The sequence below is a fragment of the Danio rerio genome, chromosome 22, assembly GCF_052040795.2.
Source record: "Danio rerio strain M-AB ecotype USA chromosome 22, GRCz13ab, whole genome shotgun sequence".
Taxonomy (NCBI): Eukaryota; Metazoa; Chordata; class Actinopteri; order Cypriniformes; family Danionidae; genus Danio; species Danio rerio.
Genome location: NC_141042.1, coordinates 37,285,651 through 37,302,619, shown reverse-complemented (window position 1 = coordinate 37,302,619; position 16,969 = coordinate 37,285,651). Strand labels below are relative to the sequence as shown.

Genomic DNA, 16,969 nt, shown 5'->3' with positions numbered 1-16,969 from the left:
TTCAGCTCTGCAAAAATGCTTCGTGAACATCTGCCTTTATGTCAGTAGAGTTAGTTGATTGATTGATTGGTTGGTTGGTTGGTTTATTGGCTGATTGGTTGGTTAATTCATCAATTGGTTTGTTGGTTCATTGATTGGTTGGTTGGTTGTTTTTTTGGTTAATCGATTTATTGGTAGGTTGGTTCATCGATTGGTTCGTTCATCAGTTGGTTGGCTGGTTGGTTCATCGATTGGCTGGTTGATTGGTTCATCAATTGATTGGTTGGTTGGTTTATCGATTTGGTTGGTTGGTTAGTTCATCAATTGGTTGGTTAGTTCGTTGATTGGTTAGTTGGTTGGTTCATCAATTGGTTGGTTGATTGGTTCATTGATTTGGTTGGTTGCTTGTTTCATCGATTGATAGGTAGGTTGGTTGATTGTTTTTGTGGTTCATCGATTGTTTGGTAGGTTGGTTCATTGATTGATTGGTAGGTTGGTTCATTGATTGATTGGTAGGTTGGTTCTTCGATTGGTTGAATGGTTGGTTGATTCATTGATTGGTTGGTTGGTTCATCGATTAATTGGTTGGTTGGTGTATCGATTTGATTGGTTGGTTAGTTCATCGATTGGTTGGCTGGTTCATCGATTGATTAGTTGGTTGTTTTGTTGGTTCATTAATTGGCTGGTTGGTTCATTGATTTGGTTGGTTGGTTGGTTGGTTGGTTGGTTGATTCAACGGTTAGTTGGTTGGTTGGTTGGTTGGTTGGTTGGTTCATCAATTGGTTGGTTGGCTTATTAATTTGATTGGATGGTTGATTGGTTTATCAATTGTTTGGATGGTTGGTTCATCAATTGATTGGTTGCTTGGTTCATTAATTGTTTGGCTGGTAGTTTCATTGATTGTCTGGTTGGTTGATTGAATTGATTGGTTGGTTAGTAGGTATGTTGATTGATTGGTTGATTGGTTGATTGATTGATTGATTGATCTATTGATTGATTGATTGATTGATTGAGATGATTTTCTTGGTTGATGTGTTGATTTATTTGATTTAATTTGATTAATTGATTTATTCATTACTTCTTTGATTAAATGATTGATTGGTGATTTATTGATTGAATGGTTTATTTATGGTTATAGGGTTGCACTTGCACTTGAAGTCCAGGCAGTTGTTGGACTTGTAGGCATTAGACTATCCAGCACTCTTTTTTTCACCCTAAATACCACGGCTGAGGCAATTCACTTGAACAACTCCTAACTGACAAAGTGTGTGAGTCACTTTGGATTAAAGCTTATGCTAAAAGCTGACATGGAAATTTGACTTTTATTTATTTTTCATATATTGGCATAGCTGTTCACCACATATCCAAATGACCCTTTTGACTCTATAAAAAATAAACATGACAGCATGTGCTGCGTCTGATAACCAGCAGCTGAACAGTGTCCCTGTTTGCTCCTCCAGTGTCTCGAGGGCTGCGTCTGTGCTGCTGTCGGACCCCTGTTTCCAGCTGCGCTCCATCCAGTACCTGCTGGGAGAAGGAGAAAGTGGATCCTCCACCGCCACCGACCGTAAACACTTCTCTCTGCACACATGTAAGATCACTTCAGTTCTCTAAAACATAGCAAATCAAGCTCTGCATATTCATTGGGCTCTTATCCTGAGCCCACAGCATGTTTGCCGCATCACCTGCTTTCATATGCAACGTTTACCATCTAAATATACTCCATTTCTTAGAATAGCCTTCCATATTCTGTGATGTGGAAAAAAAAGGATTGTTTTCCTAAAATAGCCAAGGAGCCCTTTCACTCGGCTCTTATTTCAGACATTGAGATCAAAACCATGCAGTGACTAAGATAGGCTATAATTATCATCCACTTGAGCTCTTACTTACCAGGTGAAAGGATTTCATTCAATGTTTTATTATTATTATTTTAATTAGAGAGATTTTAGATTGACAGCTGTTTTAAAATGGTCCTAAATAAATTAAATTAATATTTTTTACTGTTTGACCTGCATTTCCAAACTCATGATCATGATTCAGTTCCCCCAAAGAGAAATCCGTTTTAAAGACAATTTCAAGCAACAATGTATTTTTAGAAGTCTCTTATACATGTACCTTCTAAATGACACTACTTAAAAATAAAAACTATATTTAAAAAAAATATATCAATTAGATTTGAGAGCCATATCCTTGATATTAATATACAGTGTTCACCCCTTACAAATCTCACATTTAAATTAATATTTTCTATAGGAAGCTTTACAATATCATATTTGTGCATATTTAATATACCTTTTTATTTGTTTGTTTTATTTTTAATGCTGGAATTTAGTTTAAAATGTACATAATGTTACCCGATGTAGAGAGGATAATGCAGAGACTTTGGTGAGGGAATCAAGGCAAAAGGAGATTCTGCTTGACTGGTGTATTCAGCATTGAACTCCACCGAAGAGCATAGAATCACCAAGAGGCGACACTCTGTTGCTAATTGGGAAACAGCCACTAGATGCCGCTAGTGTCAGGCGGCGGCCATTTTGAAATGGAAATTCCAATAGAACAATGTTTTCTAGTTATTTTTAAATATCATAAAATAAATTAGGCAATTACCCATGGCAACTTTAATGTAAAATGGTTTATTTATTTACGGCCCTCGGCTCCTAATGATATTGGTTTTTGGCCCTTCATACGAAAAAAGTTTGGGCTGGGTCAGTACTGAAGCCAAATCTGGAGATAATTTATGAAAACCATCTAAAATTAGTACACACAAATTCTTATGTTAGGGAAAAATAAAAAATAAACAATTTTAAAAAGAGCAAAATTTAAGAGAAACAAAAAAAAATGTCCTAAAATTTGTCGAAATTTTGTAGTTTGTCATTTTTTTTTTATATTTCCTACGAATTTAAATGTATTTTCTTTCTAATTCTAAAGATATTCGGTGGCTAAAGTATTATTTTAATAAATATATCCATTTAATAAATCTGTTTTGTTCAAATGCACCAAAATATGTGACCTATATTCACTGAGAAACAGATAAAAATTATTTATTTTCAAAGCGAGGCGTACTCATTTATGCTGAGCGCTGTATCTAGTGGTAATTGCAGAATATTAATGTAATTCATTAATTATGACAACACTGAAATACACATCATTGTATTTAAAAATGTACTGAATGCACATTCTGAGTTGACAGCCCTATTTATAATGTGATTTTCTGCACTGAAGTAGCTGTAAATGGCTTTAGGAAATCCTCTCTTGCTCAACGGTGCTGCAGTGCAGATCAATTCCTCCTGCTCTAACTATATGCAGTACAGTAGACGCTCCACTCCAATCTACAGCCTCCGCTTTACTGTAAGAGGCCTTGATTAATTATTTACTCTAAGTGGATGCATTTCCATGTACGCTGTGCCCACACGTCTAAACAGCTCCTCTCGGGCAGAGAATCGGGCATCACAACACGGTCTTTAGGCAGTCAGGAACAGCACAGATTATTTACAGTATTTGTTGTTTCTGATACTCTACAACACCCTACACTGGTTACAGGAGATTTGGGTTTCCAGAAAGTCAGTGACCAGTGCTCTCAGCGTTCATTTTGGCATTGGAAATGGGTTGAAAATGGGATTTGTAGGTGAATTGGGATTTTGAAATGATACTAGAAACAATTAAGAAAAATAAATAAAAAATGTTGAATTTAAATATATTAGTAATAATTAAATATAGTAATATTTAATTGACGCCCTGAGCATAAATTGACCCATTTATTAGTATTTTTTCCTGCCTTTGGGGATGGAAAGATTTCTCTAAATCGAGCATTTTACTGTGTGAAGTGTAACTATTACTTTTATTTCCTCTGTTTTTGATTTATGATTATGATATTTGTGTTAATGAGCAGTTGAACAGGTGTTCAGAGAGCTGCAGTCAGGATGACGGCAGAACCTGAAAGCCCAATTTGTCTTTTAAATGTAGAACAGGAAAAGTAAACCTGAAGGTCAAACACCTTCTTCATATAGACGACAGATGTGGAATAACAGATGTGAAATTCAGAATCTAATGTCATTTCCTTATTTAATCTACAGGCAAAAGAAATAATTAAATAAAATTATATATGATGTGCCGTGGCTGCCAAAATATTTCTTTCTTGCGGACACAAACTTTTATTTGGCTCTTTCAAAAGTTAACAATACAAAACAACACCAGAACTGAAAAACAAACAAACTCAAATAAAACATTCACGCATGTATAAACCAATGGAGAAAAAGAATAAATAAATAAAGAGGCAGGGGATTCAGTATAAACCAATGGAGAAAAAGAAAATATTTAGTTAAATCAAATCATGTTGTACTGTTTTTATATTATTAAACATTGATTCCAAATCCTTTTTTAAAATAATTCACCCCTCTTTCTCAAAGAATATGCTACCTCCTTTAAACTAAATAATTTCTTAGTGGACACTGATCCCTGAAGGCATCCTAAAGTATGCATTGGGCTGGAAAATTCTCTTGGAAGTGGCAATCCTGAGGTTTGGTTACAATATTAAAATTTCTTTAAAACGCTGCATTGTCTACTTTCAGCATTTTAATGTACAGCTCCGACAGAACCAATCAATTTTCTGTTGGTCAATTTTTTTGTGACCAACTGGTTAAGGAATTGCTAGTTAAAGAAATTCCTGCACAACTCAAATAAATTTCTAACCAGCAATGGCTGGATTTCACCCATGAAAGATTGTCGAACAAAAGCACACTTAGGGTGCTTTCACACCTGTGAATCGATTCAGTTGTTCCGAAACAGAGATTACAATTGTTACATTGTTGCTCTTTGCTCTTGGTGCGGTTCGCTTTCACACTGCAAAGTTTCTAATCGGACCAAAAGAGCTAAAACAAGTCACGTGCGAGGAAACTCTCCTCACATTGGTCAGAGTGTCAGGGTTTATTTTGCAGCGTCCCGCTAAGCTGTCAGGAGAGGTGGTGGTTTGGTGGGGATTGACAGGGTGCGCACGACGTGTCTGAGGAGAGACGCTGTGGGGAGGGGTGAGAAGGGTGCGCGACGATGCCTATTTGAGGACCGGGAGGGAGACGCGAGATTACCGGGAGATCATCACTCGTTTGCGGGCATCCGGAGACTCGCGAAACTTCCCACCCTACTCATAATTCTCTGTTCATATAGCCGTAAGCCTATTACATATCCATAAAACACTGTGATATAACCGCGCTCGGATCGGATCGCTTTCTCACTGCAATCAAACCACTCCAGGGTTCGTTTCAATCGAGCCAAGACCACCTCATTCAAGCGATGTCGGAGCGATTACTTTGGCGCGGAACAGAGCGCGATTGCCCTGTTCACATATGCCAAACGAACCGCGCTAACTGGACAAAAGAGATACGTGAAAGCACCCTTACACTGCTTTGGTGTTATCACACATTTTCACAAAATTATTGCCATTAAAATGAGTCCTTTTAAATAATTATTGATAAATAAAGCACATTCACACATAAAATTTTGTTAATACTTTACTTTAGGTTACAATTAAAAAGTATTAGCACACCATTAACTAACACTACTATGTTAATAAGCTACCAATTAGCTGTTTATTAATAGTAAGGTGTGCGCATGAACTCAATACAGATGACGATTCTAGCACATGCTGATAATGTGCTGATAATCACGCTTTAAACAGAGCCTTTCTGGGAAAGAGCGAAATCTACATCTGAACAAAGCTAGCTGTTTATAACTCCACCTATGTGCCTACTCTTACCTATGGGTGTGAGTCTTGGGCACTTACTTGCAGCAGCAGGAACGACAGATTGCTGGTTATGGAGATGCGGTACCTTAGGGCGTACTCACACAGTGCTATCTGAACCGTGCACAGGCCCGTTTCCCGGATCTTTTGTGAAGTGTGCTGAATCAGGCTCAGACACGGTTCACTTGGCCGGCCTTGGCCCGGTTGGAAGAGGTGTGCCTCAGTGCAGTTCACTTGGGCTTTGGCGCGGTACACTTGTGTGTGAGTGCAAAACGCAGCAGAGCCTCGAAACTGAAAGCGAGACGTGACTTTTAAGGGACTGTTTCATTTGGATTAATGAATCATTCTTACTGTTCAGTGAACGCCAACTGTCGTAGATTATTAAAGACGCAAACCCCTCACTAGGCACGAAAGCTGCACACCTTCAGCAAACCTCCTAATTCCTAGACATTATGATTGTTTATGAGCATCAAAAGCGATTGATCTGTTCGATGAAATATTTGACTGTGTGTCACCGCATGTCAAACAACATAACTAAAGAAATCTCCACTGTGCTGCGCATCATCGATGATGTAAGCATGCCCCGGCCCGAATATAATGTGAGGCCGTCGGGGGAGACGGGAGGGGGGACAAGTGTGCTTTGGCCCAGTTTAAGACAACTGTACATAGTGTGAGTACACCCTTAAACGAGTCTCTGTCAAAGCTCATAGAGACCGGGTAAAAAAACCAGACCATCAGGACAAACCATGTCGAACCACTGATTGAAATGGCATTGACAAGCATAAGATGAGGTGGTTTGGTCATGTTATCAGGATGATAATCCACAGGGTTCCAAAGCAGATACTAGAGGCAATAACCCAAGGAAGACGTCTAAAAGACAGGCCTCGAATGAAACAGATGCACTCACTTAACCCAGCATTCCAAAAGAGAGGAGTAGACCCAAACTGCCCCAGAACAGTGGCTGTAGACAGGAGAAGGTGGCGGAAACTTTGTTCAGCCTCTACACCGCAAGGTAGAAGAGGCCAGGAATAAGTAAAAGTAAAGTAAGTAAGGTAGAAGTTGGGTTTAGGTTTTGGGATGCAGAATAAGATCATACAATAGATCTAATGGAACAGGTTATATCTTACCAATAGGCAGGTAATAAGCCAGTAGTTAATAGCAAGAACTGTGACCTAAAGAGTTGCCAAATCACTTTTAAATCACTCCATTGTCTATTTTCAGCATTTTATTGTACAGCTCGAACACAACCAACCAATTTTCTGTTGGTCATTTTTTCGTTACCAAAACTGATTAAGTAATTGCTAGTTGAAGAAATTACCATGCAACTCAAAGAGATTTCTAATTAGCAATGGCTGGATTTCACTCATGAAATATTGTTGAACAAAGATTGTTTTGGTGTTGTCACACTTTCACAATTTTAATGCCATTTAAATGAGTCTTTTTTCAATTGATAAATGAAGCACAATTCACACAGAGAAGTCACTGGTAACACTTTAGTTTAGTTCACAATTCACCATATTAACAAACTATTGACTAACACTACTAGCTTAAAAAGCTACCAATTAGCTGTTTATTAATAGCCCCAGAACAGTTGCTGGAGACAGGAGAAGGTGGTGGAAACTTTGTTCAGCCTTTACACCGCAAGGTAGAAGAGGTCAGGAATATGTAAAAGTAAAGTAAGTAAGGTAAAAGCTGGGTTTAGGTTTTGGGATGCAGAATAAGATCATACAATAGATCTAATTGAACAGGTTATATCTTACCAATAGGCAGGTAATAAGCCAGTAGTTAATAGTAAAAACTGTGACCTAAAGAGTTGCCAAATCACTTTTAAATCACTCCATTGTCTATTTTCAGCATTTTATTGTACAGCTCGAACACAACCAACCAATTTTCTGTTGGTCATTTTTTCGTTACCAAAACTGATTAAGTAATTGCTAGTTGAAGAAGTTACCATGCAACTCAAAGAGATTTCTAATCAGCAATGGCTGGATTTCACTCATGAAATATTGTTGAACAAAGATTGTTTTGGTGTTGTCACATTTTCACAATTTTAATGCCATTTAAATCAGTCTTTTTTCAATTGATAAATGAAGCACAATTCACACAGAGAAGTCACTGGTAACACTTTAGTTTAGTTCACAATTCACCATATTAACAAACTATTGACTAACACTACTAGCTTAAAAAGCTACCAATTAGCTGTTTATTAATAGCCCCAGAATAGTTGCTGGAGACAGGAGAAGGTGGTGGAAACTTTGTTCAGCCTTTACACCGCAAGGTAGAAGAGGTCAGGAATAAGTAAAAATAAAGTAAGTAAGGTAGAAGTTGGGTTTAGGTTTTGGGATGCAGAATAAGATCATACAATAGATCTAATTGAACAGGTTATATCTTACCAATAGGCAGGTAATAAAGCCAGTAGTTAATAGCAAGAACTGTGACCTAAAGAGTTGCCAAATCACTTTAAAAACACTCCATTGTCTATTTTCAGCATTTTATTGTACAGCTCGAACACAACCAACCAATTTTCTGTTGGTCATTTTTTTGTTACCAAAACTGATTGAGTAATTGCTAGTTGAAGAAATTACCATGCAGCTCAAAGAGATTTCTAATCAGCAATGGCTGGATTTCACTCATGAACGATTGTTGAACAAAGATTGTTTTGGTGTTGTCACATTTTCACAATTTTAATGCCATTTAAATGAGTCTTTTTTTTCAATTGATAAATGAAGCACAATTCACACAGAGAAGTCACTGGTAACACTTTAGTTTAGCTTACAATTCACCATATTAACAAACTATTGACTAACACTACTAGCTTAAAAAGCTACCAATTAGCTGTTTATTAATAGCCCCAGAACAGTGGCTGTAGACAGGAGAAGGTGGTGAAAAACTTTGTTCAGCCTCTACACCGCAAGGTAGAAGAGGCCAGGAATAAGTAAAAGTAAAGTAAGTAAGGTAAAAGCTGGGTTTAGGTTTTGGGATGCAGAATAAGGTCATACAATAGATCTAATGGAACAGGTTATATCTTACCAAAAGGCAGGTAATAAACCAGTAGTTAATAGCAAGAACTGTGACCTAAAGAGTTGCCAAATCACTTTAAAAACACTCCATTGTCTATTTTCAGCATTTTATTGTACAGCTCGAACACAACCGACCAATTTTCTGTTGGTCATTTTTTCGTTACCAAAACTGATTAAGTAATTGCTAGTTGAAGAAATTACCATGCAACTCAAAGAGATTTCTAATCAGCAATGGCTGGATTTCACTCATGAAATATTGTTGAACAAAGATTGTTTTGGTGTTGTCACACTTTCACAATTTTAATGCCATTTAAATGAGTCTTTTTTTCAATTGATAAATGAAGCACAATTCACACAGAGAAGTCACTGGTAACACTTTAGTTTAGTTCACAATTCACCATATTAACAAACTATTGACTAACACTACTAGCTTAAAAAGCTACCAATTAGCTGTTTATTAATAGCCCCAGAACAGTTGCTGGAGACAGGAAAAGGTGGTGGAAACTTTGTTCAGCCTTTACACCGCAAGGTAGAAGAGGCCAGGAATAAGTAAAAATAAAGTAAGTAAGGTAGAAGTTGGGTTTAGGTTTTGGGATGCAGAATAAGATCATACAATAGATCTAATTGAACAGGTAATATCTTAACAATAGGCTGGTGATGAGCTAGTACTTAATTGTAAAAATTGTGACCTAAAATCAAAGTAATCACTTTCAAAACAAACTACTTTCTGTCGGTCAATGCTGGGAATTCACATGCTGTGTGCTCACACAAAACTAAATTGTTTTTCTCCCAAGAACATCGACTACTATCACAAAATTTACTGAGAAGTTTTCAGTTGCGAAGCTTTGGAATTAATTTTGAGACTCATTGAATTATTAGTTTCCTCAGGGATTCCCCTCTTCTGTCAATAAGAGATGATGGGCAGATATCAGCTGATCTCCTGTCCACGAACTCAAACTCTTGACGGAGAGTGTTTTCTTCACTCATGGTGTGAATCTCCAGCCTTATGAAGGAGAAGCTGGTCTCTCTGGTTGTCATGGAGACCGAGGGTCGCCATGGACACCACGTCCGTCTCTCTCTCCCTCTGTTTTCCAACATTAAACTGGGTCATTGGTATCAGGCTTCATTTCTGAGATGGGAATTGTCCTTGGGTCTTTTTTCAACCTGTTGCGCACAGACTCAGGGGACGCATTAAGAGCCGCCAACATCTGAACTCAGTCGAGCAGCCTGGCACTGTTTGCCCAAGTGAAAAGGGACACTCGGAGCCTCAGGACTTGTTTTTAACGATGTAATTGGGTTGCACATTTGTGTCTTTAAAAAAGGTTCCAGACTAAAAGTGTGTAATTTTGGCAGTTTGGGTAGATTTAGTATTTATGTGGCTTCAGTTCAGTTTGATTTTGATGCAGTTTTGATTAGTTACACTAAAAAAGCAACTGATTTGTTTTGGGACAACACAAGGGATTCATTTTTACAAATTTAAGTGGATTGAATATAAAAGAATTAGGTTGTGTCCTAATAAACTCAAAAACTGTGTTATTTCAGCTCAATTTAAATACAAACAGCAAATGTCATTTTTTAATCATCATTTGCTCCTCCTCAACTTGTTCCAAACCTGAGTTTCTTTAATTGTTTTATTTTTTTATTAGCCATTGTCCTTCATATTTTTTTTTTCTTCTATGGATGTTACAGTTTTTCTCAGTCGCTTTGGTGCGTTTCTCACAACACTATTTACATTTGCACAACTGTTAATGCATTTCTCAAAACAATTAGTGCAAACTGCAAAGCCTAGCTGATAACCTGCAAAACCGCGTCACATGCTCAAAATGGAGAGCTCATTCCTCAAAAGCAAGTATTCATGTCAATCAAACTGTCAGTATCGTCAAAATGAAAAGTCCTGACACCATTGTTTATGAACAAGATAGTCAAATGGCTTGGTCATGTTTTCATTATGAGTTTACTCTGGACATTCTTTCAATGCAAAAAAGTCAGATTTTGGTGACACTTGCTGAAAATGCTCAAGACAGCACTATAGACTATTCGCACAGCCATTTGAAAACTACAGTAAATTGAGACATCACTGCATTGAGTGAGTTATCTGAGTACAAGACACTGAATATGTATGTTTCACATTTTTACTCTGCATTTGCTCTTTGCAATCCTAATTTACTCAAAGCATTGTGCAAAAGAATAAACACACCCTTATTTACAACAAACATAAACTCCCTTGAGCTAGAGCTGTGCACAACTGTACACAATATTGCAGAACATATTGGAACTGAGCCTATAACATACACAGGCCTGTAAATCATTCGTCAAATAGTTCAATTTTAAAGACATTTTCAGGAAAATAAAGTTTAAATTTGTTTTATAAAATTAATTTGACAGATTTTGACAACTGGTTCACTATTTTTGTCTGTAATGACTCAAGTAATGAAATGAGGACTGTTAGTTTTATATGGAATGACTATTCAGCATTTACAAGTTTAGTTCATTTTGACTGACAAGACAGAAGCAAATGATAATCTTATAAATAGCAGAGAGTTGTATGAAAGCAATTGATGCATGTCCAAAAGCATCTGCAATTTGTTGAAAAGAATGAGAAACTGCTACTAGGATGTGCACAAATGACTAATTGTTTTGAGAAATGCATGACCTGTTGTGCAAATGTAAATAGTGTAGTGAGAAATGCACCAAAGCCACTGGGAAAAACTGTAATAGGTGCTGGTTTCCATTCTTCTTCAGAATATCTGTCTTTGTGTTAAACAGAAGAATGAAACGTTCATTTTCAGGGAACTGTTCCTTTAAAATGTTAGTTAATGTTAGTGTTCCACACATGTTCAAATGCAAATGCTGGTCTTTTAATCCCTCCTCCTCAGCTTTATTTATTAAATGCATAATAACTGTAGAGCCCACGTAATTATGTTTAATTACTTTTTACTTGGAGCAACAATCCCTGTAACAATAAATCCTATATGTAAGGGTTGCACCGGTCCTACTGCACCCAACCCGCTCTGAGCTGGGAATGAACCGGACATTCTTTGCGTAGGTGTTGGTTGCTATCCATGGACCTAGCTTCTGTCGCTAGAGCACCTTTTGAGGTAAGAGGAGTGAAGTTTACCTAAAACAGTACTTTGCTTGCTGGCCTCCTTTTTATTCACCCCCCTAAACCTCAGTCCTTTCCCAGACTAGCCTCCATGTGTAACCCACTGGTTCTAAAGCACCCAACTCTCTCTGAACTGGGATCGAACTGGTGATTCTTTGCATGGGAGTTGGTTGCTCTTATAAGGAGGCTAAAAACCCTGGCCCTAGCGCCTGTGGCTAGAGCATCTTTTGAAGTCAGAGGAGTGAGGTTTACCTGCATTGTACTTCACTAGCTGGCCTCCCTTACACTCACCTCCTAAACCTCATTCCTATACCGGACGAGCCACCATGTGTAACCTACCGGTCCTACTGCACCCAACCCACACTGAGCTGGGATTGAACCGCTGATTCTTTTCATGGGAGTTGATTGCTCTAACAAGAAAGCCAAAGACGGAGTCAGAGGAGTGAGGTTTACCTGCATATCACTTCGCTAGCTATGTATATACAGTTGAAAGCAGAAGTTTACATACACTGTATAAAATGGCATGTAACCATTTGAAAAAGTCAGATGTTAATGTGCCTAAACTTTTTCTCTTTTAGGTACGTTAGGATTATCAAATGTGTTTCTGTTCTGCTTACTAGCAGAATAACAAGATATTTTGTTATGACTTCTTGAAAGTCAAGTTTACATACAATAAGATTATTCTGCCTCTGAAAAAGCTCAGATGATGGAGTCAAGGTTTTGGAAGTTTCTGATTGGCTAATTGATAACATGTGAGTTAATTGGAGGCACAACTGTAGAATAGTATTTAAGGAAAACCTCAAACACGCTGATTCCTTGTGTGACAACATGGGAAAATCAACAAGCCAGAATCAACAAAAAAAAGCCAGATTACATTTTGCTAAACTACCCTGGGAAAAATAATAATTTTTTGAGACATGTCCTGTGGTCTGATGGAACTAAGATTGAACTGTTTGGCCATAATAACCAGTGTTACATTTGGAGGACAAAGGGGAAAGCTTACAAGCCTAGCAACACCATCCCAATTGTGAAGTATGGGACCGGCAGCATCATGTTGTGGGGCTGTTTTGCTGCAGGAGTGACTGGTCCACTTCTCAGCATAGATGGCATCATGAAGAAAGAGCATTGTGTAGAAATACTGAAGCAACATCTCAAGACATCAGCCAGGAAATTAAAACTTGGCCACAAATGGGTCTTCCAAACAGACCATGACCCTAAGCATACTGCCAAATTTATTAAAATGTGCTTTAAGGACAACAGAGTGAATGTTTTAGAGTGGCCATCACAAAGCCCTGATCTCAATCCTATAGAAAATTTGCAGGCAGAGTTGAAAAACCTTGTGCGAGCAAGACAGCCTACAAAACTGACTCAGTTACACCAATTCTGTCAGGAGGAATGGGCCAAAATTCCTGCAAACTATAGTGAGAAGCTTGTGGAAGGATACACAAAACATTTGACCAAAGTTATACAGTTTAAAAGCAAAGCTAAAAAATACCAAGGAAATGTGTGTAAACTTTTGACTCTCTAGAAATTAATAAACAAATTCTCAAAAAAAAAAAAAAATTCTCTCATTATTCTGGCAATTAGCAAATGTAAGTCATTCAGGTAATCCTAACAGACCTAAAATAGTAAACAGTTAGTATGATTTACTATCAGACATTAAAAAAAAAAAAAAGTTTCTTTTTTTACAGTGTACGTAAACTTCTGGTTTCAACTGTATATCCACTAGAGGGCGCTATCTACATTTTTGTGAATCTGAAATATGTTATTTTGTTGTAGGTTTCAGATACACGTCCTTCTTGTACACCTCTACGATTAAATTGGGGTTTGTCATACCCCAATTTTTTTGGCATAGATTTACCTTGATTTTACGTTGCTTTTCCATCTTTTTAACCCGAGCGCTCTGCATCACAAGTACAATATCGTACAAAGCGCGCTACTGATCAAACTGACCATGGCAGAAACGTTGTCCATATGGAGATAAATAAGTGAAGGAAACATATTTGATTATAAATTATAGACAGCGTGAAGTTGTTTTGTGATATGCATGAAAACAGTTGTTGCCATCATACTGTCCCCTAGTGTTTATTTTCCCTATAAACTGCAGTCAAATGTTTGTTGAAGTAAGTGTATGCAGTTTCATAAATATGTAGGCTGAAGCATGTATTTCCAATGAGCCTGTGTTATAAAATGTATTAGTATTTTATACCATGTTTGGCAAGTCGAAGAGTTTTCAAAATTAAACATGAGTCACTAATTATTGTTGGCCACATTGGTTAGTAGTGTCTACAGTCTAGGCTCAGTATAAACCTGCAAAGTGGTTCTGTTGAGCTCATGTTTACCGCCATTTTCTTAGAGAGAAATAGAAGAAATATTTACACACATCAGACTTTTCTTTTGTTTTTTTGAAAGTTAGAACGACTTTTCCTTCGTCGTAGTGTGTGTTTCAGAGGTTGCCACAGTGGAATGAACCACCAACTATTCCAGCATAAGTCGTCTCTTCTCAAATCTCTTATTTTATTTCACAAATATCTTCATTTTTATTTCTGTTTTTCCCTTCAGCTCACTATAAGCTTGCCAGCGCAGGGCAGGTGCTGCCCGAACAACATTAATTAGTATGTGGAAATATGTCCACCGCTTCATTATTTTGCGTCTCTGCCAATATCTGATGCTGTGTTATTAAATCAAAACTGCTACGCTCCCTCATGTTGTATCAGAAGCAGTGCTACCGTCTTCATTTAACAGGTTATTATTAAAGCACTTGGCCAAACTTTCAGCTCGGTAGCCTGTCCAAATCTGCAGGGCGTTCAGCTCTAATCTGTGCTCATCGAGATTATTGATTTATATTCAAACATATTGTGTGTGAAGTTTAATGGAAGAATTAGTGAAGTAGAAACTGGCTTCATTCCCTGAGTGTCGTATTCAAATTCCCACTGCTGATATTGTTATTGCGTTGTTTATTCCCCTGTGCTTCATAAGCAGTTTCGTATGGTGGAAAAATAAAATCATACTTTTTAATTAAAGCATTTTAGATATATAGTCAAATAAAAAAAACAATGAAATGATCAGTTTGTTGAAAATCTAAATGTTATTAAAGGGCCATGAAACCCCCTCGTTTCAGCAGGGTGTTTTCACACCTCTACTTTGGAAAAAGTCAGAAAAGTGGGCGTGTCCAGCTCTGTTTAGGGGGGAGTGTTGGAGGACGAAAAGTGGGATGTTGTGGGAGTGTCTATTTGGGCACGCGCGAGTATCAGAGTCAAAATACACACACACACACACACACAGGAGAAAGTGATGGTGTTTAACTTACATGGACATCTGTAGTCGAATTATTTGCCAAATTATTAAATGGTGGACTTTAACTGCAGTTTGGCTCTTTCATTCAGGGAATTCATTCATGTCCCTCGCGACAAACGAGATATTTGATTCGAGGAGCTGCTCTAAGCGTGTATTTTTCTTGCAATGTTTGATACCGCACGGCGAATGAGAGGAAAAAAACCTCAGCATTTCCCGGAAACTTAGATGCACACGGCAGGTAGCGTCAGAAAACCGCGTGTGTTATTCCGGTCACTAAATGCGGTTAAAAACCCTACACGAGGTTAAAGTTTGGTTGTGGTGCTAACATGTTTACACTCGGTGCAATAGTTTGTTAGATACGAACAAACTGAATAAACAAAGAGCACTGGTCGCTCACTTACCAAATCTGTAGAGACAGGACAATCACCAGCAACTAAGTTAGAGCCGCGTCTTTATGAAGAGAATACTACAAGCGAATCCGGATCTCAGCGTTTGCAGATGAGAACAGCTCTCAGGTAAACAATGTTCCTCCTTAGACACGTAAGTTATTGTTGTCGAGCGTCGCGTACACTGTTAATCCACACGTGACGCCAGCTACGCTCTGACAGAGAGAAAATGAAAACGAAACTTAACTGCAGCAAACTATAAAAGCAACACTTCACGCTTGTTTTGCCAATACAATGTGGTTGTCTCTGCCGTCTAAACACTGTGACAGTAATGAATATTAATGAAGTTGCATAAGAGAGCTCGCTGATTGGTTTGAACCAAGCTTTACTCATGCATTAATGCAACACACTGTAAGACGTAATAAGACACACTCTGGCACAGGCGTCCAGTCTGCACGCTGGAATACACGCTATTATGTCATGACCGTGACGCAGCTTCAAAAATTTGTTTCAAACCGGAAGTACGAATTTGCTTGAAATAATGCAAAAACAACCAATTTACACTTTTTAGTGAAATATAGGTGTCCTAATAGTGTTTTTAGCAGTGTGGGACACATATACGACTGTCAACAGCTCAAAAAATGTGTTTTGGTGTTTCATGACCCTTTAATAAATCGTCAGTTTACTGAGGAAAAAAATATTGTAGTGTGTAAAGTCTTGTGTGTTTAGTGTGTGTAATACTTTTTGTCAACTGAAACTAAAATAGTTTTTACAGCTTGTAGATATTGATTTGTCAGCTGGCAGAATTGATATTCAGTCACATTGGAGGGCTTTCGAGCATGAATTGTATTTTTAAGGTCCTGCCACAGCATCTCAATTATGCTGCGTTCACATCAGACGTGGAACGCATGTCAAGCGCGAGTGATTTACATGTTAAGTCAATGCTAACGCGCAAATAGACATCCTGCGGCGCGATATGCACGAATGGCACAGCGCAAATGATGTAATGTGTATTTATATAGCACATTTATTGTGTATTGCCATACACCCAAAGCGCTTCACAATCATGAGGGGGGTCTCTCCACACCACCACCAGTGTGCAGCATCCACTTGGATGATGCGACGGCAGCCACAGGACAATGGCGCCAGTGTGCTCACCACACACCAGCTATAGGTGGAGTGGAGAGACAGTGATCGAGCCAATTCGGTGGAAGGGGATGACTGGGAAGCCATGATCGTAAGGGCCGATAGAGGGACTTTGGCCAGGACACCGGGGTTACACCCCTGCTCTTTCACGAGAATTGCCATGGGATTTTTAATGACCACAGAGAGTCAGGACCTCGGTTTAACGTCTCATCCGAAAGACGGCGCCCACTGACAGTGTAGTGTCCCCTTCACTTTTACTGGGGCATTAGGACTCACATACACCTCAGGTTGAGCGCCCCCTGCT

General features: G+C 38.2%; 1 protein-coding gene across 1 annotated transcript in view; it reads left to right on the top strand.

The window, feature by feature from the left end:
* The window catches only part of rnf123 (ring finger protein 123), a 237,633-nt gene that overhangs the window by 177,403 nt on the left and 43,261 nt on the right, over positions 1 to 16,969 (top strand). Inside the window, exon 36 of the mRNA XM_087304671.1 lies at positions 1,440 to 1,570. Coding sequence (XP_087160797.1) covers positions 1,440 to 1,570 — 131 coding nt within the window. The remainder of the gene's footprint in view (positions 1 to 1,439; positions 1,571 to 16,969) is intronic.